General features: G+C 47.1%; 1 protein-coding gene across 1 annotated transcript in view; it reads left to right on the plus strand.

Annotated features, from left to right (window-relative positions):
* Nucleotides 1–22,679, plus strand: part of SLC4A5 (solute carrier family 4 member 5) — a 104,883-nt gene that overhangs the window by 74,422 nt on the left and 7,782 nt on the right. The window contains exons 16-23 of the mRNA XM_058550909.1: nt 1,483–1,616; nt 2,317–2,588; nt 7,174–7,232; nt 10,038–10,238; nt 15,346–15,459; nt 16,748–16,909; nt 17,698–17,876; nt 19,141–19,213. Of these exons, the coding sequence (XP_058406892.1) occupies nt 1,483–1,616; nt 2,317–2,588; nt 7,174–7,232; nt 10,038–10,238; nt 15,346–15,459; nt 16,748–16,909; nt 17,698–17,876; nt 19,141–19,213 (1,194 nt within the window). The remainder of the gene's footprint in view (nt 1–1,482; nt 1,617–2,316; nt 2,589–7,173; nt 7,233–10,037; nt 10,239–15,345; nt 15,460–16,747; nt 16,910–17,697; nt 17,877–19,140; nt 19,214–22,679) is intronic.

Raw genomic sequence — 22,679 nt, forward strand, 5'->3', positions numbered from 1 at the left:
AAGACAGATCTAGAAAGATGGTAAGCTGTTACTGTGACAACAATACAGGCCTCCTTGGGGTAAACATCAGCTCAGCGGAGACACTAGTCCGAGACCCAGGCAAAGGTCTTTGCCAATGAGGGCCTTTGGGGTAGAACCGTTGGAAAGCTCAAAGTACCAAGGTGAAGACTCATTTCCCAGATAAACTGAGATGAATGCCTGTCTCCAGCCCACACCACTCTCCTGAGCTGCAGGTCTAATATCCTGCTGCCTCCTGGCCATGCCCACATGACTGCTCCTCAGGATCCCCCACTCACAGGGCCGACATTGCATCCTTTATCTTCCCTCCACACCTGCTGCTCCCCGGGCCTTCCCCAGCATAGTGAGTGACGCCATGTTTCACCCAGTAGCCCACGCATCATCCTTGACTCATGAATCCCAGCCTCCCCACGTGGCCCTCATGACATGGCCCTACTTGCCTCCCAAGCCTCACCTCCCAGTATTCCCTTTCTCAGATTCCTGTCCTCCTCACTCATTCTGCATTGTTTTCCATCAACCCTGGTCATCTTCCAGTTCTTCAAAGGCATTCTCCCTTTCAGCTCCAGCCTTTGTGTACACTGTTTCCCCCGCCTGGGACACTTTCTCGTCACTCCACTTTCCACTTACCCTATTCTGGTCAATTCCCTGCTCAAGTTTTGGATCTTAGCTTCTACATATCTGCTTCTTGGGAGGCCTTCCTGAGCACCCCTTCCATCCTACTATGTGCCCCTATGACACCCTGAACCTATCCCAGTTTATCACACTCCTTGGCAGTGGTTCTCAACAAGGGACACTTTTGACCCCCAGGAGACAATTGGCAATACCTAGAGACAGTTTTGGTTGTCCTAACTGGGAAAGGTATGCTACTGACATCTGGTGGGGAGAGGCAGGGGATGCTGCTAAACATCCTACAGTGCACAGGACATCTCCCACAACAAAGAACTATCTAACCAGAAATGTCAGTAGTGCCAAGCTTGAGACACCCTGTTGTCTCTCCCACTGGACTAAAGACACATTATCTTGTTCACTGATGGGTCCCCAGTACCTAATACAATGCCTGGTACATAGTAGGCACTTAATGGATTTTGAATGAGTGATTGATCTGACCTCTAAAAGCACCTAAGAGATGTTTAAATGAATAAATGATTGGATGGATGAATGGGCTGTCCTCTGGGAGTAGAATGCACATAGGACAGGCATGTCCATTGGCAGCCCCCTTTTCTAAGCCCTACAGTACCAAAAGGAAGTCACATGAGACCTTTATCCAAATGGAATTAGAAAGAGGAATTGGCGATGGTAGGGACTGTGGAGTAGGAAATGGGGAGCAGAATTTCAGGAGGAGAGGGCCCAGAATAAAGGGCGAGCCCTGTGACCTGGGTCGTTGGTGAGATAACTAGGTTCTAGCCTGTGCCCAGAGACCCCTTCTCCTGCCTCTGCTGAGCCTCACACTCCTTGTGCCCCTAGGGAGTGATGGAGAGCTTCCTGGGCACTGCCATGGCTGGCTCCTTGTTCTGCCTCTTCTCGGGACAGCCTCTCATCATCCTCAGCAGCACAGGGCCCATCCTCATCTTTGAGAAGCTCCTCTTTGACTTCAGCAAGTAGGTGCCCCTTGGTGGTCCCCAGTGCCTGCTCTTACACTTGGGCCCAAGGCTGGGGCAGGGGAACAGCCCCAACGAGGAGGCAGGGGTGAGGAGGTACTGAAGCTGTCTTTATCTATGGGAAGGACTGCCAGGTGGTCCCTCCTGACTCCCTCCAGCTGCCTGCCTTTAAGCCATTTTAGTGCATATTAGCACAGCTGATAGGGAGAAATCCAGTCAAGACAAGAGGAGATAGTTCACACCACTCTGCTCATAAGCAGTTATGGCTTGGAAGTCAGTGCAGTGTATGAAGTCTCAAGCTGGAGGTCAGAAGGCTGCACCCTGACCCAGGCAGTTCCTGTCACCACTCCGGGCTCAGTGGCCTCATCTACAACATGAGGCCATTTCTAAGGCCTGCTCCAGCTCTGTCATTCTGAAATTCCCTGATTTTCATTCAATCTGGGTGTTTGTTACCAAATGTGTGAGAACTGAGATGTCTTAGCACCTTCTTGCCCACCCCCCACCATGAGATCCTTTCCCAGAACTCTCAAAGACCAGACAACCCCACCCAGGAATTGTCCCTGTCTCCAGTCCTCTCACAGTTCCTAGGAGGGCAACTGTGCCACAGGAGGGGCAAATGAGCCACTCAGGGTAGGTCTGGGGAGCTAAGCACAGCCAAGAGCCCTGGGCTGGAGGCCCCTCGCTTCCGTCTGCCTTCCAGAGGCAATGGCCTGGACTACATGGAGTTTCGCCTCTGGATTGGCCTACACTCAGCCGTCCAGTGCCTTATCCTGGTGGCCACAGATGCCAGCTTTATCATCAAGTATATCACCCGCTTCACCGAGGAGGGCTTCTCCACCCTCATCAGCTTCATCTTCATCTACGATGCCATCAAGAAGATGATCGGTGCCTTCAAGTACTACCCCATCAACGTGGACTTCAAGCCCGACTCCATCACCACCTACAAGTGCGAGTGCGTCGCCCCCGACACAGGTGACCAGTAACCCTAGACAGGCCCTGGGCCCCTACCTACCACCCACTCTCCCCACCCCGCACCCCCAGCCCCAGCTCTCTACTCAAATGCAGAAGAGTGAGCTTTCCTGGGAGGAGCTGTTCAGCCAAGGGCTGACTATCCCAAGAGAGCAAATGCAGGGTCATTAACCCGGTATTTAGAAGGAAACCAAGGGGACAGTAGCTCTAATGAGGGCCACAGTACCAGATCCCAGGGTTATAATCAGGAGGGAGCAGGGATACCCCAGGAAGGGAAGAAGGCATGCTTTGCCTCAGTGTGGGGTGAAGTGGAGGCCCCACTTCAGGAATGCTGCCCAGGGGTTCCTGCTCTAGGCCAGAGGTAGACAAGATGGGTCCCAAGTGCATGACACCATTAGCTCTCCTGACACATCACTGCCAATGTGTTCACATACGTTGTAAGGTGAGACCACACCAGAGGGATGAACATCCCTACAGACGGGGACACATCCAGGGTGGAAGGCTGGTCAGGGTGGAGGAGGGCCTGGCAATTATGTCATTTAAAGAGTGGTTGGAAAACCTGAGGCTATTCAGCCTCTTAGAGAGGTATGAGAGAAGGACTGTTATGTCACAGGGGGCCACATTCACCCTGTGTAACTTCAGGATGCAGAACAAGGACTGAGGAGCAGAAGCTCCAGGGAGCCAGATGCTGGCTGAATTCAGGGAAGAACTTAAAATGGTGGGAGCTGCCAGCCTAAGAACTATTGGCCGCCTTGGGTGGTAGCAAGCTACTTGGACACTACCTGGATGTCCATCGGCCAAGAGTGTTATAAAAAGGATCTCTGCGCTGGGTAGGAGGCTGAATCAACCAACTGGTCAATGTGGTAATTCTCAGTGCCTCTCCTGTGGAGTTCCTTTCTGACCAAAAAACTGTCGTCTGTAAATTAGGGCTTCCCACAGTCTTAATCCCTGGCTTCCTTCACAGTCATAATCGTGCCCCAAAGAGCCTTCAGTGGGATGTGCCCAGAGTGGGCAGGATGCTACAAAGCAGGGGCTGGAGATCACTCATAGATCTCTGAGCACCACCAGGCTGGACTCACAGAAAGCAAACTGAGGTCCAGAGACCACCCAAGGTCACGCTGAACCTCGGTGTCCCTAGCTGTAAAAGAGGGACATCAACGCTGGCCCTGCCGGTCTCATGGAACTCTTCTGAGGTTTTCAAATTGGGATGGAGGAAATAAGTAGATACTGTGGTGTTCAGCCCCTTAATACATACTATCCATAAAAAATTGATCATAAGTCAATCAAAAATATTTGCTGCACAATGATTGTGCTCCCTCCTTTAGAGTAGGTCTTGTGGAAGATAAAGATGTCCTGACCTCAGGGAGTATGGTTTTCGTTGTACCCTCTCTCCATCACTGCACTGATTTTGTAAAGAAGTCGAGACTTAATTTTTTTCTCTCATCAATTTTGAATTATTCCATTAAAAGCCAACGATAAGTGAAGCTGTCCTTCGTCCTGGGCCACAACACGTTGCTTGCCCAGGGCACTGAGGACACCCTACCTTCACGCCCTTTATGTTCCGCCCTAGATTGAATCTCTTCTCTGTGGGGCCCATCAGGGCACCCCCACTTGCTGCTCATGCCCTCTGGACTGTGGATTCATTGCACTGAACATAAATGTTCCTGCAAACATGGCTTTTGGAAGTACATGTCCTTGATCTCTTTCAGAAGTGGTCCAAATTTTGGGGTCATATGGGGGAGCTTTGGCCTTTCTGAGCATCATCTGCCCACAGGAGAAATCAAACATAGGGGGGCCGTAGGAACAGGGGACGTAGGAGCATATAAGGGAGGATTTGAGGGCTGTAATAGAATCCACCTGCCTCCAAATAGCACCCCCTCTGGCCTTGCCCAGGTGCCTGATGTCACCTCATTCTTTTGGGTCATGCTATTGTCGTGGTTCTCAAACTGTGGTCCCAGGAAGCGGCATCAACGCCATCTGCGAACTTGTTAGAAATGCAAATTCTTGGGCCCCACCCAAGATCTGCTGGATCAGAAACTCTGGGGTAGGGACAACTATATGTTAACAAGCCTTCCAGGTGATTCTGATGCATGCTGAAGTTTGAGAACTACTGCTCTGTTGAACTATTAATTAGTAATAATGAGCCATAGATGTTCAGCTTCTTCAGCGTAAAGGAACCAGAACCAGGACAAGTTAGTTTTGATTAGGAGAATGTGAAAAGGAAAGTTCTAGACATTTAGGAGACTGGGGTGGGGGGAACTAAGTGAGAAGGGTGTCTTTCCCAGTCTGTGGGCCACTTGCTTACTAATTGTTCCATCTTCCTAGTTTTACTGCAAAACCCAGTCTGACTGTGGCACACTACCACTCTTTGTCACTCCTCATCATACGAGGTTGTTTGGGGGCACGCTCCTTTTAAATTTAATCTTGTTTCCATTGTAACTGATTTGTATTCTATTTATGGATGCTGCACACACTGACTGGGCTGCTTTCAATCCCAAGTGAGTACCACTTTGTAAACACTAGAGTTTTAAAATATTTGATACTTGGACCCTCTCTGGAATTTTCCATGTTATATTTCTTCCTTCTTCATCTCAAAGTGGCTTTCAGATAAATCCTACAAAGTTCTCGATACAAAAGAACGGCTAAACCTAAGCAGAAGACATCAAAGGAAAGTCTGGTCTGACAACCCGGGGCCAGGGGAAGGCGTCGGAACTCTCCAGGCTAGAGCATTAGCTGGGAGTCTGTTAGCATTTGCCTGGGTAGCCCCGAGTCAGCCTTCTTGCCTACCTTCTCTGCTCCGTTGTTAATTGTGCATCATGTTCTCTTGGTCAGTGGTGTGAGGAAAGGCAGCAGATGTCCTGATTTCTATTAAGTGAAGCTTTCTTCAGAACAATTGTAACAAACCTCTGAGTTTGTAGAGCTTCTAGGAATATTCTGCCCTGGGTCAAGATGGAATGCCTTAGCCACTCCCAGCCCCAAATGCTCCAGAAGCGGGCAACACAGAGGGGCCCTGGATCACGTCTTCCCCATGACAGCTTGTTGGAGGTTGAAGAAGCTTCAAGAATAGCCTCTTCTTCCCCCTGTGTCCCCAACCACAGCCAGCAGGAGCTAGTGGGGCTTGCAATGCATTTCCAGCAAATGGCTGGCACGCCTCCTCCCTCCTTCCCCAAACCCGCTGCAGAGGAACTGCTTAGTCAGCCTTCACTTTGGGGAGGAAGGTGAGGAGGACCTGGCCCTTCTCCTGCACCCACGCATTGCAGCAGCAAGAGAGAGGGCAATGGAGGCTGTCCAAGGCCTGCCTTTTAAATGAATGGCCACATCCCCCAGGGGAGTGATTATAGTTTCTCTCAACTCCTCTCTTGGCCCTTGAAGGGAGCCCTCATATGCCCTGCTTACAGTTAGGGACACTGAGGCTGGGGAAGGGGAGAGCCTGGACCACGGATGTGGAGTGAACAGCTGAAAGCAGCACCTTTGGGATCCTGGTTCTCCTTCAGGTCCTGGACCTGGGTTTAATTGTCCTTGGCTTGTATTCAAGGGGCAGATTGGAGAAGATAAACAAGTTCTCTCAGGCCCAGCTGACCTAAAAAAAAAAAGGCACATATGGATGGGGCAGGAGAGAAGCGAAGTGTATGTGGAGAGGAGCAGGGCAGGGAAGGATGCTCGCTGTGTAGAGCTGGGAGGCGTATCGGCTCTGGGCCAGCCTGCCTGCTGTGGATCATGATTCCTCCAAGTACGAGCTGTGTGACCTTGGGCAATGCAGGTTACTTAACCTCTGTGGGCCTCAGTTACCTCATCTTTAAAATGAGGAGACTTCTTGGCGAATTAGGAACTTAGCAAGATGACGTGTGTAAGGGTTTGGCATAGTACATGGCATAGAGTAAGTTCTTTGAAAATGTTTTTTACGTCTCAGAGCACAGACATGGGTCCAGTGGCACATTATCCACCAGCTTGTGTTAACACTTTCTCTTGGCAGCAGATTCCCCACTTCAGTTTGTTTTGGTTTTTTTTTTTGTGAGGAAGATCAACCCTGAGCTAACATCCGTGATAATCTTTCTCTTTTTCCTGAGGAAGACTGGCTCTGAGCTAACATCTATTGCCAATCCTCCTCTTTTTTTTTCCCCAGAGCCCCAGTAGATAGTTGTATGTCATAGCTGCACATCCTTCTAGTTGCTGTATGTGGGATGCGGCCTCAGCATGGCCAGAGAAGCAGTGTGTCCGTGCGTACCCGGATCCGAACCCGGGTCCCCAGTCGCGGAGCGTACGCGCTCAACCCCTAAGCCACGGGGTCAGCCCCGCACTTCAGTTTTTAAAGCTAGCCCTTCAGCATCAGACAGGAGCTGTCCTAGCCGGCCTGGCTGGTCTGTCAGAGCTGTGGCCGGGGCTCCCTCCACCACCCCTGCCCTCACTGGGCAAAGTGAGGAGAGTGAAGAGGGGTGGGAGTACGATGAGCTGTCCTTGCAATGGAAGCCAATCTTTGGCTCTAAGGAACAGGAGGGAGATGGGAAAGGGTGGGGGCCCAGGAGCACGGGTCGCAGGCTCCCGGCCCAGCAGCTGCTGACCCTTCCCCATGGCCTGTGCTCATCCACAGCAAATACAACCGTGTTCAATGCTTCAGCCCTGCCGCCACCAAACACCAACTCTTCTCTGGTAAGTCCTTTCCTCTTACGTCAGACATTTGAGAGCTTTTGTTTGTGGGGAGAGTGAGAAAAGTTGGGAAACTGAGACCATCTCATGGCAACCCAGAGGTCAACCCCAGCTGCCTGTCAGGGTGACCTGTGGAGCTTTGTAAATGCATATTTTTATTTTAAGTATATACTGTCAAAATCCCATTTTAAAACATGCCTCATTCCATTAGATCCATGTGCATAAATATCACACGCACGCACGCGCACACACGCAAAGGAGAGGTAGAGGTGAGGAACGGAGAGCAGGGCTGCACAGAGCTGTACACAGAGTTTCCCATCCATCTTTCTACCTTTTTCTGCAATTTCTGCCTAGGACCCCCAGTTCCCACCCAGCCCCATAAAGTTTATTAATGCTCCCCTCTCCACCCGCTGAGTCTCATCTGTCCTTTGTGCTGCTGAGTCCCTGGCCCCCCGGTCTGGTCTCTCTTTCCCAATAATGATGAGCAGCGGCCCTCAGGAGGCGGCACCCAGCCTGTGGCTCCGATGGTGGAAATCCAAAACCAGGCGAAGGGCAGCACTGGAAGGCCTTGGGGGAGATGGTTGGAGCTTCAGAGTCCCTGAGTTGCTCCTCCAGTTACCCCTGCACAGGCAGCTGGCTGCTCAGTTGGCAGTTTAACCTAAGATTTTTCAAATATCTGATTTTGACGGGGCGAGAATGGAATCAGTCCATGCCTGTGTCTGAATACTTATTGTGTGCGAGGTGCTGTGTGCGCTGTGAGGGCTAAAAAGACATATAAGAAACAGACGTGGCCCCTGCCCTCCAACTGGCTTGTAATAAGCTTGTGGCGAGGTGGGACGGCACGAGCAGAGCATGCCATGTGTCACATACCAGCCAAATGTGTACTTCCAGCCCTGGAGGCAGGGGGCACCCTGCCGGCTGGAGGCCAGGGAGAGCCTAGAGAAAGTGAAAGGCGATTTGGTCTTCAAGGTTGGGAAAGCTGGTTCCGTCGAGAGAAGCACATTCCGGGCCGAGGGACCAGCACAGACAGAGGGCATAAGAAGGAAAGCACAAAACCTGTTCTGAGGACAGTGGGTGGACCAGTCTGGCAGAGACAATGTGAGGGTGGGGGATTGAACAGGGAAGCCTCCAGAGATGAGGGAGGAGAGAGACCAGGCCAGTGCGGGGGCAGGGGCCTGCTACCCTGCAGGGGGCATTTCCAATCGCTTGGGAGATTGAGGGATGCAGCTGACGGTCAGCACACGGCTGCGCCTCTCTCTTTGCATGGTTTTCTCTGATCCTGAGCTTTTTCACAGCATAGTGGGCTCAGGGTCCCAAAAGGGTGAGAGCAGGTGCTGCAAGGCCTTTTGAGGCCTAGGCTCAGAACCTGCTCAAGGCCACGTCCTCCCCATTCTATTGGTCTAAGCAGGCCCAGGGCCAGCCCAGAGTCAAAGGGATGGAGCATTAGCCTGCATCTTTTGATGGAAGGTGTCACATTGCAAAGGAGTGTGGACCCAGGAGGCATGATTCGCTGGGGACCATTATTATATCGAACTACCACCCTTCTCTCTTTTTTTCTTGATGAGGAAGACTGGCCCTGAGCTAATATTCGATGCCAATCCTCCTCTTTTTGCTGAGAAAGATTGGCCCTGGGCTAACATTTCTATATATATGTTCCTAAGTGTATATCTTGAATATATGTATATATTCATATGTATATATGAATATACACAAGAATATTTTATTATTATGTATTATTATATATATTCATACAATCATGTGCCACATAATGACATCTTCCTCTACTTTATATGGGATACCGCCACAGCATGGCTTGACAAGCAGTGCATCGGTGTGCGCCCAGGATCCAAACCTACGAACCCCAGGTCGCTGCAGCGGAGCATGCGCACTTACCGCTGCGCCACTGGGCCGGCCCAACCACCCTTCTCTTAATCCAAACATCCAGTATAGCTAGTTGCAAGTGTCTGTTTACTTCTTTACATAGGTTCCTGAACATTTACACATTAATTTTACAAAAATAGGTATTAAATTTTATTATAAATTACTCTTCTTTTATTACACTTAGAAACACATATAAATATATATATGCATGTATATACATATATGTATATATGTACACACATATATATATACTTAGGAACATATATATAGGAATATATAGGCTATACCATCTAGGTGTGTGTCAGTACACTCTATGATGTTCGCACACAAAGAAATCGCCTAATGACACATTTCTCAGAATGTGTCCCCGTCGTTAAGCAACACGTGACTGTATACATATATATAATTGTTTTGTGTGCCCTGGATTTTAGGCATCTGGGATGCCAAAAGGGGCAGTGACTGAAGTGACTGACCCAAGAGAGGTCTGACAAGGGGGGAGTGTGAGCCCCAATATGTGAAAGGGTGTGCATAGGGGAAGGAAAGGGGAGAGTAAATGTGAGGTACTCCAGGAAGGGGGTGCCAACAGCACCCGTGGTTGACTGAGCCAGGAGCCAGGCCTGCTGAGGGAGAGGGCATCCCACCCTCTGTGCTTTTCCTCCTTGCCAACAAAGCAGTGCACCCTAGAACACAGTGAAGAAACACCTGTCAGCTCCTAATCTTCCCAGGGAGCCTCCTGCTTGTTATCCCTTGAAGCAGCCTGTCCCCAGGAACATCACTCTGTTGCTGGGCACCATCGTGGAGCAGGAGGGCTGGAGCCCCGCAGAGGGTGGGAGGGGTGTGTGGGTTGCCTGGGGACTGCAGAGGGGAGGACACAGCTGACCCACCAGGAAGGCCCTGACCCTTTCTCTCCTGTGCTTGGTCTCCAAGTACAACCCCCTTAACCTCACAGCGCTGGACTGGTCACTGCTGAGCAAGAAGGAGTGTCTGAACTACGGTGGGCGCCTGCTGGGGAATTCCTGCAAGTTCGTCCCAGACCTGGCACTCATGTCTTTCATCCTTTTCTTCGGGACATACTCCGTGACCCTGACCCTGAAGAAGTTCAAATTCAGCCGCTATTTCCCTACCAAGGTAAGCTCAGCCTGCAGTTAGGAGAGGACCTACAGTCAGACCATTCACAAGGTCTTCCCAAGAGGGTTCTGGCCCACTAATGGAAGGGACACCACATCAGCACTGGCTCACTGAGGGTTTTCAAGTTACGAGCGCAGACTTGGAGTCAGAGAGAACTGGGTTCCCTTGCTGTCAAGTCCCCTTGACAACACTTAGTCTTGTCAGACTCTTATCTTTAGCCTTCCTGTGTAGTAGTATCTCCTTGTGTTTTTTTAAATTTTCATCTCCCTGAAGACTAATGAAGTTGAAAATCTTATCATGTGTTTATTGGCCATATGGCCATTTGACTTTCTTCTTGGAAGCACCTGTTTAAATCTCTTACATATTTTCTACTGGGCTGTCTGTCTTTTACTTGCTGATGTGCAGTAGTTCTTTATATATTCTGAATAGAAACCTTTTTGTGATTATATGTGTTGCAAATGTCTTCTCCCGCTCCGTGACTGCCTTTTTACTTTCCTAATGGTATCTTTTGATTAATAGAAATTCTTAGTTTTACTGTAATCAAATATATAAATATTTTCCTCAAGGAAAGTATTGGACAGAAGATATTCTCCTGTTATCTTGTAAAAGCTTCATTGTTTTCCCTTTCATGTTAGGTCTACAATCTACCAGAATTGCTTTTGACATGAAGTGTGAGATAGTGTTTCTTTGTTTTTTTTAATATAGATAGCTAGTTGTTCCAGCACTTTCTTTTTTTAAAGACCATCCTTTCCCCACTGCTCTGCAATGCTTCCTTTGCCATATATCAAATGTTCACATGTGATGGGGTCTGTTTCTAGATTCTTTATTCTGCATCTCTGGTTTATTTGTATGTCAATATCACAGTCTTCATTTCTATAGCTTATAATAAGTCTGTATATCTTATAGACTAAACTCTCCTTCTTTGTCCTTTTTCTATAAGGACATTTCCTTTGCATTTCCACATAAATTTGAGAATCATTTTAAGTTTCACCAAAATAAAATTTATTTGAATTTTGATAGAATTATATTGACTCTAAATGTCAATTTGGGGAGAATTGACACCTTTCAAATTTTGAGTCTTCTGATCCATGAATATGGTATATTTCTCCATTTATTTAGGTCTTCTTTCTGTCCGTAACGTTTTACAGGTTTTGGTCTTGAGGTCTTGCACATTTTTTTATTAGATTTATTCCTAGGTGCTTGATTTTTTTAATGCTACCTGCTGTTTTAAATTTCATTTTCCAACTGTTTTGTGGCTAGAATAAAACATTTATTCATCAAAACAGCACTTGCATTTGTGAGCATGGCTGCGCCCTGGGGAGGGGCACTCAGAAGAATTTTAACAACTCTCTTCCTGCCATAAGCCCCATGAGCGCTCTCCTAAAGCCATCTTAAATAAATATTACTACTACTACTACTACTAATGATAAAAAAAAAAGTTTGACATGAATAATTGGATTGTTCCAAATATTTTGTAAAGACTAACTAAAGGAACTTTAGGAAGCTTTGCAATATACAAACTAAGTGAAAAATAGTGTGCTTGCAACACAAATGCATCCTCAAGACAAACTCTCTCCCTTCCTCCTCACTTCCAACCAGCTTATATATCCCTAAGTCTCCTCTTATATAAAAATTCTAGAGCAATGACTACATCTGAGAATGTCTATCTGCTGCCTGAAGGATGAGCTATAATTCATGTCATATGAAATTCTTTTATCACTAACTTTTTCTCTCTCAAATTACTTACAAATTGCTCTGTTGCCTCCTGGAATTTGGTGTTGCAGAGAAGAATGAGACCATACCATTTCACACCCATCAGATTGCTAGAAATATAAAAGTCTTATAATACCAAGTGTTGGAGATGAAAAGCAGTGGGTGGGAGTGTAAAGAGATACATTCAATTTACAGAGCAATTGGTGCTCTCTGATACAGTGATGATGGATATCATTTCTGACACTTCTACTCCCAAGTGTACACGCCAGAGAAATTCTCACACATGTACAAGAATGTTCTTAGAAACATTGAATCCAAGAGGAAAACAATGAAAATAACATAAATTTATCTATCAACAAGAGAACAAAGAAATAAATCAAAAACAGTCGTACAAACATTAAGCTGCAATGCATACACATAGCCTATAGCTACATCTATCCTTGAGGAAAAATATCACAAACATGTAGAGCAAATCAAATTGCAGAAGATTACGAATAATATGATACCATTTATGTGAAATTTTAAAACATGCAAAACAATGCTATATTTTGTTTAGGGATATATGCATATTTAGTAAAAGTATAAAAACACTCGTGGGAATAATAAACTCCCAACTTAGACCAGTAGACCTCTCTAGAGAGCAGAGACAGGAACGCCACTGGATGACAGAAGAGCCATCGACTGAACAGGTAAGTTTTTATTTCTTAAAGTGGAGGGAGTTCACAGCTGTTTATTACATTCATCTTTATATTAGGTTGGACCATGTGAAATTGCCTATATTTGACTGTTTTGACCTACAAAAATGTGGCAAATTCATATGGCTTAACTTAATAACTTTTTCATCTGGATGCTAGGAATATTGCAGAAAAGCAAGAGTAAACCAAGCACACTGCTTGGTTCTGCTGTGACCAATGTTTTATATGTTCATAACAATATAAAGCTGTTACTGATTTTCAACTTTTAGAATCAACTTATAGATAAAATACAAAAGATATGTTTACAAAACAGAATATGAGCATTCTCAGCTTTTTCTAAAATTTAGATACAGTTGACATACTGCATTATATCAGTTTTAGGTGTACAACATAGTGATTCAATATTTGTATATATTATGAAATTATCACTACAATAAGTCTAGTTAACATCCATCACCACACATAGTTACAATTATTGTTTTTCTTGTGATGAGAACTTTTAAGATCTGCTCTCTTAGCAACTTGCAAATATGCAATACGGTATTATTAACTATAGTCACCATGCTGCACATTACATCCCCAGGACTTATTCATTTTATAACTGGAAATCTGTACCTTTTGACCCACTTCATCCATTTCACCCACTCCCCACCCCCCACCTCTGGCAACCACCAATCTGTTCTCTGTTACTATGAGCTTGTTTTTTTTTTTTAGATTCCACATATAAATGAGATCATATGGCATTTGTCTTTCTCTGACTTATTTCACTTAACATAATGCCCTCAAGTTCCATCTATGTTGTCACAAATGGCAATATTTCCTTCTTTTTTACGGCTGAATAATATTCGTGTGTGTGTGTGTGTATACATACACCACAGTTTCTTTCTTCATTCATTCTTCGATGTACACTTAGGTTGTTTCTATATCTTGGCTATTGTAAATAATGCTGCAATGGACATGGGGGTGCATAGAGTTTTCATTTTCTTCAAATAAATACCCAGAAGTGGAATTGCTGGATCATATGGCAGTTCTATTTTTAATATTTTGAGGAACCTCCACACTGTTTTCCACAGTGGCTGCACCAATTTACATTCCTGCCAACAGTGCGCAAGGGTTCCCTTTTCTCCACCTCCTCACCAACACTTGTTATCTCTTGTCTTTTTGTTGATAGCCATTCTGACAGGTGTGAGGTGATATCTCATTGTGGCTTTGATCTGCATTTCCCTGATGATTAGTGACGTTGAATACCTCTTCATGTGTCTGTTGGCCATCTGTATGTCTTCTTTGGAAAAATGTCTGTTCAGATCCTCTGCCCACTTTTTAATTGGATTCTTTGGTTTTTTACTATTGAGATGTATGAGTTCTTTATATATTTTGGATATTAACCCCTTGTCAGATATATGATTTGAAAATATTTTCTCCCATTTGGTAGGTTGCTTTTTCATTCTCTTGGTGGTTTCTTTTGCTGTGCCTAAGTGTTCTCAGCTTTGACAATGTAAAGATCAAAGTGGAGGAGTCACGAGATGGAATGGGTTCGGGGGAGGAGAAGAGTGGTGGGAAGCATAGGGGCAGTGAGCTTCTTCTTGCTTAGTGGAGAGTGAGAGCGAGTGGCAAAAGTTAGCGGGAAGAGAGGTTTAATTATATAACTTGAAAGTACATGGGAAACCCATAGAAGGAGTTTACAAATAACTCGCAAAGATTGGGAGTGAGGAAAGGGCAGGAGGGATAGTGCAAGTAAACTAAATCCTTATCAACAGATAATGCCTTAAGTTAGTAAATCAAAACATAAAAGGATAGCATATGAGTTAAAGACTTGGAGGAAACCACCAGAACTGACATCAAGCAGACAGACATGGGTGTATCTGGAAGGGGGGGCTGGAGTGAGGAAAGGTGAGGTGGGGGACTTTGCTTTTTACACAATGTGGGTTTTTAATTAATTACATATGTTATTTTAACAACAATTTTAATAGGGAGTAGGGGGTGCAGGGAACGAATTCAGTGTGCCGTCACCTGCCCCTGACTTCCTAACTTCTTTCGTGTTCTCTGGAAACTGCTCTCTGAAAAGATATGGAAAAGGTAGCAGAGTAGATGTTGGTGAGGAAAGGTGGTCAGAGGGCAGCGAGGTGAAGTCCAGAACCTCGCCTACGATAGGTCTCTGGAAACAGAGGAGCAAGAGGTGAAGGACTCTTAGGGGACAGAAGGTCTGAGAGCAGCCAGGGGTCCCGAGCAGAGTTGGGGGCCTCCCTCCCAGCCCAGGTGGCAGTACAACAATCTGTCACAGGGTTTTAGGAGCTCGGATTTCCTTCAGACTTCAGCCCTTGCCCTCACTGCCCCTGATGGGTGACCCAGTTCAGTCTGTCACACCAGAAAATGTCTTCAGCAATGGCTGTCATGCCACATGGATAATAACAATTCCTACTTTTACTGTTATATGCCAAGCCCTCTGAATATGTCATAGCTCACTTATGCCTATAAGGTAGGTCTATCATTATCTCCATTTTACAGATGAGGAAACTGAGTCTCCAAGAGATGACATGCTTCCCTAAGGTCACACAGCTGGCAAGGGCAGAGCCAGGATTTGAGTCTTGGTCTGCTAACTTCAGAGCCCAAGCTCTTAACCGTTCTTCTGTTTGCTGCCTGAGAACTGGGTCAGCCTTGAGGTGGGCGGGTGCTTCATTCACTTGCTCATCTTTCTGCAGGTCCGAGCCCTGGTAGCTGACTTTTCTATTATCTTCTCCATCCTGCTGTTCTGTGGAATTGATGCCTGTTTTGGCCTGGAAACCCCCAAGCTGCACGTGCCCAGTGTCATCAAGGTTTGCCCCTGGCCCCTGCTCTGGGCGTTTTCTCTGCCTGCCCACCAGCTGCAGATCCTTTTCCCTCTACACTGATGAAGCTCTCATCTCCTCTTAGCTAAGAGACCATGTAGGTTCTCTGTGTCTGCCCTGCCCTTCTCTATACAGCCTCCCAGGGAGTGATCCTTGGACATGGTGGGTTAGGGACATATTCATAATGAAATCCTGCTGTGTAACCACAGGGTGAGGAAGGTGCTAGAATCTACCCTCTAGCCCAGCTGAAGCCCCTTGATTTCCACTTGAGGGTCTACAGTTCCCTGACTCCTGGCAGTCTACAAGTGGGGCCACCTGAGATCTGTTGAAAATAATCCCTTACAACAGTGATTCTCAAAGTGGGGTCCCCAGACCAGCATCACGTCATCCCCTGGGAACTTCTTAGAGATGCAAATTCTCAGCCCCACCTAGATCTATGGAATCAGAAATCTGGGAGTGGGGCCTAGCCTCTCTGGGGGATTCTGGGGCCTGCTCAAGTGTGAGAACCACTGCTGCAGAAATTCCCCATTAGTCCAGAGTTGGTGCCATTTGCTGTAGCGGAGCTTGAGGCCTGCTCTCTCAGAAGGAGCACCCACCATCTACCCTGGGCTGGGAGGTACAGGTTCTAGAACTGACCTTCCCTGTCTTTGAGGTCTTGACCCTCACAATTTTATTTCAGGGTTCTCCTCAGTAGCTTAAACACATCTCATAAAACTCATGTTGGCCTTGGAAATTAAAGTACCTATTTCTCTCAAATAAAACAGTTTAAATCTCTTAAAATGATAAACTTCAGCCCAGCTCCTGCATAGATAATCCCTTATTCTCAATACGCAAGCCTGAGTTGATGTTTGGTGTCTCACAGACAGTTCTGTAATGCTCCCCAGACAGGTGACTCAGAGGAGAGGCAGAAGCGCCAGGCACTCGGCCAATCAAATTCTTCCTGCCTGTTGGGCTCATTTCTGCTTCTTGTTATTTTGCAATTAGTGACTGCAAACTCTCTCCCAACGCCCTCTGACTCTGCACCTCCGTTTCCCAACTAATCCCAGGGCAGCTGCCACAGATGATTTTAATTCTGCAGACACCACGCCCTCCCCAAGTCTGTCTGCCTCCGTGGTCTCTTTAAAGTTGCAGATGCCTAATGTTTTTAAGGGAAAAGACTGCACTTGAAAAGTACCCCAGGTGGGGGAATGGCGGGAAGCGGGGAGAGTGGGCCCGGGCAGCGAGTGTGCTTGGATACGGGAGAGGGGACAGGGCCCTCTCTCTTTGCTCCGCTCAGCCCACGCGGCCTGACCGAGGCTGGTTCGTGGCCCCCTTCGGGAAGAACCCGTGGTGGGTGTACCTGGCGAGTGTCCTGCCCGCCCTGCTGGTGACCATCCTGATCTTCATGGACCAGCAGATCACGGCCGTCATAGTCAACCGGAAGGAGAACAAGCTGAGGGTAAGGCTGTGCTCGGAGCAGGGGCACAACCCCTTTCTTCCCACAAAGTAGAGGAACGAAGAAGGGAGACGGTGCTTCTGTCAAAATTTTGGGCCATTTGTGAAGCAAAATATGAGGCCAGAAGACTGGAGTTCTGGTGTTTGTGGGGGGCACTGTGATCTCCAGATGCGGGTGAAGCCAGCAAGGCCAGGGTGACTTGATCCGAGGACCAGGACCACACCCAGAGTGGGCCATTGGGTGCAGGCTCCCTGCTTCTCCCAAAGTGACTTTCCAGCTCTGTGCCTCCTGACAGTGAACTTGGGAGTCTGAGAAGATCCTAACAGGAGGATATTTACCCAGAACCATGAGGCAGAGGAGCATCCTTAGCCCTTCTGGTCCCTGCAACTCCCCTCCCTGCCTCGGGGTCTGAGGAGATTCAGGCTACCCTCTTCCCAATCTGGACCACTCTGGGCGAGGTCTAAGGCCTGCCCCAGCCGGGCCCTTCATTCAGGAACTGTAGGGATATTGTGGCTACTGCGTAGGATCCTTCTTCCCAAGGACCCAAGCCCAGGGCCTCTCCAAGCCTGAACATCCTTCTCCTCCCTCACCAAACCCTGAGGTTGGTAAGGCCCGAGCACCTCAAGGTGGCAGCCCCCTCAGAGTACCCTCTTGAAGGCCCAGGGGAGCCCTCAAACCATGTTCCACAAAATGGCTGCTTTGGGGAGATTTCTCTCTCTCCCACCCTACAGGTGGGAGAGGAACAGGAACAGCCTCCCTAGACAACTTCTCCCCTCCTGCCACCCCTGCAGAAGGCTGCTGGCTACCATCTGGACCTGTTCTGGGTGGGCATCCTCATGGCCCTGTGCTCCTTCATGGGGCTCCCCTGGTACGTGGCCGCCACAGTCATCTCCATCGCCCACATCGACAGCCTCAAGATGGAGACAGAGACCAGCGCCCCCGGGGAGCAGCCCCAGTTCCTGGGGGTCAGGTAGGTGGGAGTCAGGGCCTGGGGACCACCTGAGCGGGAGTGGTCAGGTTAGGGGAGGGGAAGCAGGTTTTTCTTGCCATCAGGTATTTGGGGGCACCTACTCTGATAGCCCAGGAACCACAGAGATAGGAGTGATATTCCCGAAGGCAGAGAAGAAGGAGATGAAAATTCAGTTCTATGTGGTGCTTTTTTCTTAATAGATTCCAAGCAGTACACCACCATCCCCCAAACACATGCTCTCACCTCTTACCTCTCACCTGTATAGGCCACACAAGGGCCCCACAGACCCCCTTCTAACCTGTCCCTTTGTCTCCTCTTCCAGACCCCCTGCCCCTACTGCCCCCCAAAGTCCTCCTGTGGGTTCAGGTCCTGCTCAATCTCCTTTCCTCCAGAAAGCCTTCCCAGGCTGACTCCCATAGCTGGGCTGTGGCCCAAGGCCTGCCACCTCTGTTCCTTCACTTGCCCCTCCTCTCATGCCCCATGTCAGGTCCCTGACCTGGTTCAGGCAGGGAAGCTTATCTTCCACCTCTCAGGGCCTCCGGGGTGAGCCCCCACCAGACACTGGCATTCTCATAAGTGGCTGTTCTAAGAGCTTCTCCCCACTGCCTCGGATACCTGGCCTGCCCAGCCTGCCCTGAGTGAGGCTTCTCTGGTCAGGGCAGTGTCCCCTCCTGGACCCCTGAGCCCCAGATGGGTGGGTCTGAGCCATCTGCCCTGGAGCCCCCAGTTGTACCTGGGTGCTCGGGAAAACACACCTGCCCTCCTCCAGCAGCCAGGTCCCCTTCCCCTGAATCCTCATGAGTCATGCCCCACAGATGTGGGATCGAATAAGATCAATAATAATCAAAGGGCAGGGATAATAAACACTTTATATCCCATTTCATCCTCACAACAACCCCCCAAGGTAGGTGCCATTGTCTCCATTTTACTGAGGCTGAAGACATTTAGGGCCTTGCCTGATGACACACAACTAGTAAGTGGCAGAGCCACACCCAAGGCGGTCTGGCTTAAGCACTCTATTAGCCACTGCACTGGACAAGTTCCTGAATGCCCCTGTAAAAGACCCTCTCCCTGGTCGGAGCTCCCTCTATTCCCATGTGCCGGTTAGCTGGGCCTTGGGCAGCGGGCTTACTCTCTGGAATGAGGAGCAAGGTAGAGGCCAGGGCCTTGGGTACAACCTTCAGGTGCCCACAGAGAGCCAGAGGGCTGGACTGGCCAAGGAGCATCTCCCAGGCCACTCTGACTGTGAGTTCTTCTCTGCCAGGGAGCAGAGAGTGACCGGCACCATCGTCTTCATCCTGACGGGGATCTCCGTCTTCCTGGCTCCCATCCTGAAGGTGAGACTGCACCCTCCACCAGGGCCCCATCTGCCTGAGAAAGCATTGGCCTGATGCCTCAGAGGTGGGGAGAAGGTCTCCACATGGCTTCTAAAAAGGCAGGATCCTATTAGGCCAAAGAGATGTTTCGTCATCAGCATTGTTTTCTGGAACATTGCATCATTTATTATCAGCACCAGGCAATCCTCACTGCTCTTTCCCATCCTTCCCAGGGCCCACCCTCACCTTTCTGGAGGACACTCTTCCCTCAGAAAGTTCTGCCAAGTTCTATCCTTCTATCTTCTGTAGCTGCTCTCGGGGACCGTTCTCTGCCCCTCCATCTTGCATGTGTTGGGCATACAGTGACTTTTTCCCACAGTCTGAAGCTCCTCTTGCTCATGTCCCTCCAAACCAGCTAGAAGAGATGAAATCAAATGGGAGTACCTTCAGAGCATGTGTCCCCAGAATCGTCTCTCCATTCCAGCCGCTCACCTGTTCTATTAGTGTGCTTGGGCTGCCATAACGAAGTACCACAGATTGGGTGGCTTAAACAACAGACATTTATTTTCTCACAGTTCTGGAGGCTGGAAGTCCAAGATCATGGTGTTGGCAGGTTTGGTTTCCTCTAAGGCCTGTCTGCTTGGCTTGTGGATGGCACCTTCTTGCTCAGTCCTCACATGGTCTTTCCTCTGTGTGTGCCCATCTATGTCCTAACCCCCTCTTCTTATAAGGACACCAGTCATATTGGATAAGGTTCTACCCATGGGACCTCATTTTACCTTAGTCACCTCTTTAAAGATCCAATCTCCAAATTCAGTCACATCCTGATGTACTGGGGGCTAGGACTTCAACACATGAATTTGGAGGGACAGTTGAGCCCATAAATCAATCAATAGCCCTTCCCTTTAATCAATGAATCAATCAATAGCCCTTCCCTTTAATCAATGCCTATGAAAGACTTTCCTTTCTGGAATTAAGCTTCCTTGGTAGTTACCCCAATCTTTTGCGATATTTTCCCTTTTTGAATATCTCAAAACAGCTCATTCAGGGGAGACTTTGTAAAAAAGAGATACTAAAGAACCATGATCTTAACTGATTTGTTTACAATGGGAAATATTTCTGGCTTGAGAACTTGTGCTGGGCACAACAAGATAGTAGGTTTGAGGTCAGGTATTTTTTTAAGGGATGTTTCCATTGTACAGGAAACAGGTTACATACAGGTGGTCAGGCATTTTGTTTATTTAAAAGTGTATTTTAAATGGCCAGGAAATATTTACTTTTGTGGAGAGGGTTCCAAAGAACCATTGTGCATGTCAGTCCTGATACTGTTTAATAGACAAGCATTTGCATAAAAAAGCTCCAATCCAAGAACCTTGTACTTTAGGGGCCAAAAGTTCCCCTGAACACTTTGCAGATGTTGGTGTCCCCGCCCCTGTGAGAGAGAAGCAGACCCCGGGCAATGCTAGGCATGCTGCCCCCGCTGTTGAGTGAGTTCAGCGATTTAGTCACCTCACACCAGCTCTTAGTCGTATTTGAATAGAACACAAAGCAGTTAGAAAATTCCACTACAGTTCCCCTCCTTTTGTTCCATTTACAATGTGATCAATTATCCTATGGACACATTTATTCTGAGTATAAATTTTCTAGGCTTTTGCACTCATGTTTGACATATCTGATGTTAGTAAATTTTTGTTTTGCACTAATATTGTCTATCTTCTTAATATAAATAGCATGCCCACAGCATATACTCAAAATAATTGAAATGAAAATACTTCTGTGCACAAGAGTTGACATTGCCAAAACCTTTGATGGTCATCCTTTAAATGATGTATGGTCACATTGCTCATTCTTGGGTGATTTGTAGTAGTTTTCTATTTTAAGCGGTAATGGAAATTCCTTTCGGCTGCAATTCTTGGCTCAAATGTTGTAACTTTTCCAAGCTGTGGACTGTATTTCTGTATTAATTTATGCATCTTATAAAAATAAATGGGCTCTATATAGAGGGTAACATGTCAGATATGGGGAAATGTTAATTATTACTCTGGCCGTCATAGAAATGTTTTCATGGGTCCACATGGCTCCAAATGCTCTCATATTGTCTTTGCATTCAATCACAAAAGGATTTCAAAAATCCTGCCCATGTTCTTTAACAATAAGAGCGGAAAAATATAGTATTTTATTTAACCACCAGTTAACCTATTTGATAAACTTTATAGCAGTAAAGACATATTTATATTTTTATTGATCATAAGATTTAGGATTTCTGATTTGATTACAGTCATGCGTGGCTTAAGTGGCATTCTCAGATACAATCTGAGAAATGCACTGTTAGCTGATTCCATCATTGTGCGAACATCACAGAATGTACTTACACAAACCTAGATGGTACAGCCTATTACACACATAGGCTATGTGGTACTAATCTTATGGGACCACCGTCATATATGTGGTCCATCACTGACCAAAATGTCGTTATGAGACGGATGACTGTATATCAAGATACATACCTTTTTGTAAAGATAGGTTTTCAGGGGAAGTCAACAACTTTGCACCCACTTCTTCAGAGACTGATTCCACCCTAAACTGCTCCTGGGAATGAGAGATCAAGAGTGTCTGAGGCAAACCTTCCCCAGCACAACCCAACAACTATCCTGTTCAAGTCTCTTCCATCTTTTTTTTTTTTTTTTGTGAGGAAGATCAGCCCTGAGCTAACATCCTTGCTAATCCTCCTCTTTTTTGCTGAGGAAGACCGCCTCTGAGCTAACATCCATTGCCAATCCTCCTCCTTTTTTTTTTTCCCCCCAAAGCCCCCCAGTAGATAGTTGTACGTCATAGTTGCACCTCCTTCTAGTTGCTGTATGTGGGACACGGCCTCAGCATGGCCGGAGAAGCGGTGCGTTGGTGCGCACCTGGGATCCGAACCCGGGCCTCCAGTAACAGAGTGCGCGCACTTAACCACCAAGCCACGGGGCCGGCCCAAGTCTCTTCCATCTTAACCAAGCAAAATAAAATAACTTCTAATGAAAACAAAAAGAGGTAGACTTTCAAAATTGTTAGTTAAGCGATTAAAGCATTATCACTAGCTGACCCCAGTACTAAATACTAGATTGATTTGAGGTTAAAGAAGAAAGATTTTGTATTGCCAGTTCAAGAAAAATGTAACTTAATCCAGATCTGAGGTCCTAGATTTAATCCCAGCATTTATTTCCAATCAAGAAAATTTTCCATAAAACTTAACATTTTGCAACTGTAAGTGTGTCCATGTCTGTCAAATTAGGCATGGCTGAGTACTAGACTCATAGAGAACTTACACTGGAGAGCTGTCTACCCAAGACCATACTTCACTTGAAATTTTTAATTCTTGTTTATGTAGCCAAGAGAGGAGAGGTCCCCCTGATGCTACAAATTTTAGAGGGTGCAAACTAGATCCTAGTTACTAATGTTTCTATTTTTATTAGTGTTTCTATATCAGTTATTAACTACATCT

The sequence above is a fragment of the Diceros bicornis genome, chromosome 12, assembly GCF_020826845.1.
Source record: "Diceros bicornis minor isolate mBicDic1 chromosome 12, mDicBic1.mat.cur, whole genome shotgun sequence".
Taxonomy (NCBI): Eukaryota; Metazoa; Chordata; class Mammalia; order Perissodactyla; family Rhinocerotidae; genus Diceros; species Diceros bicornis.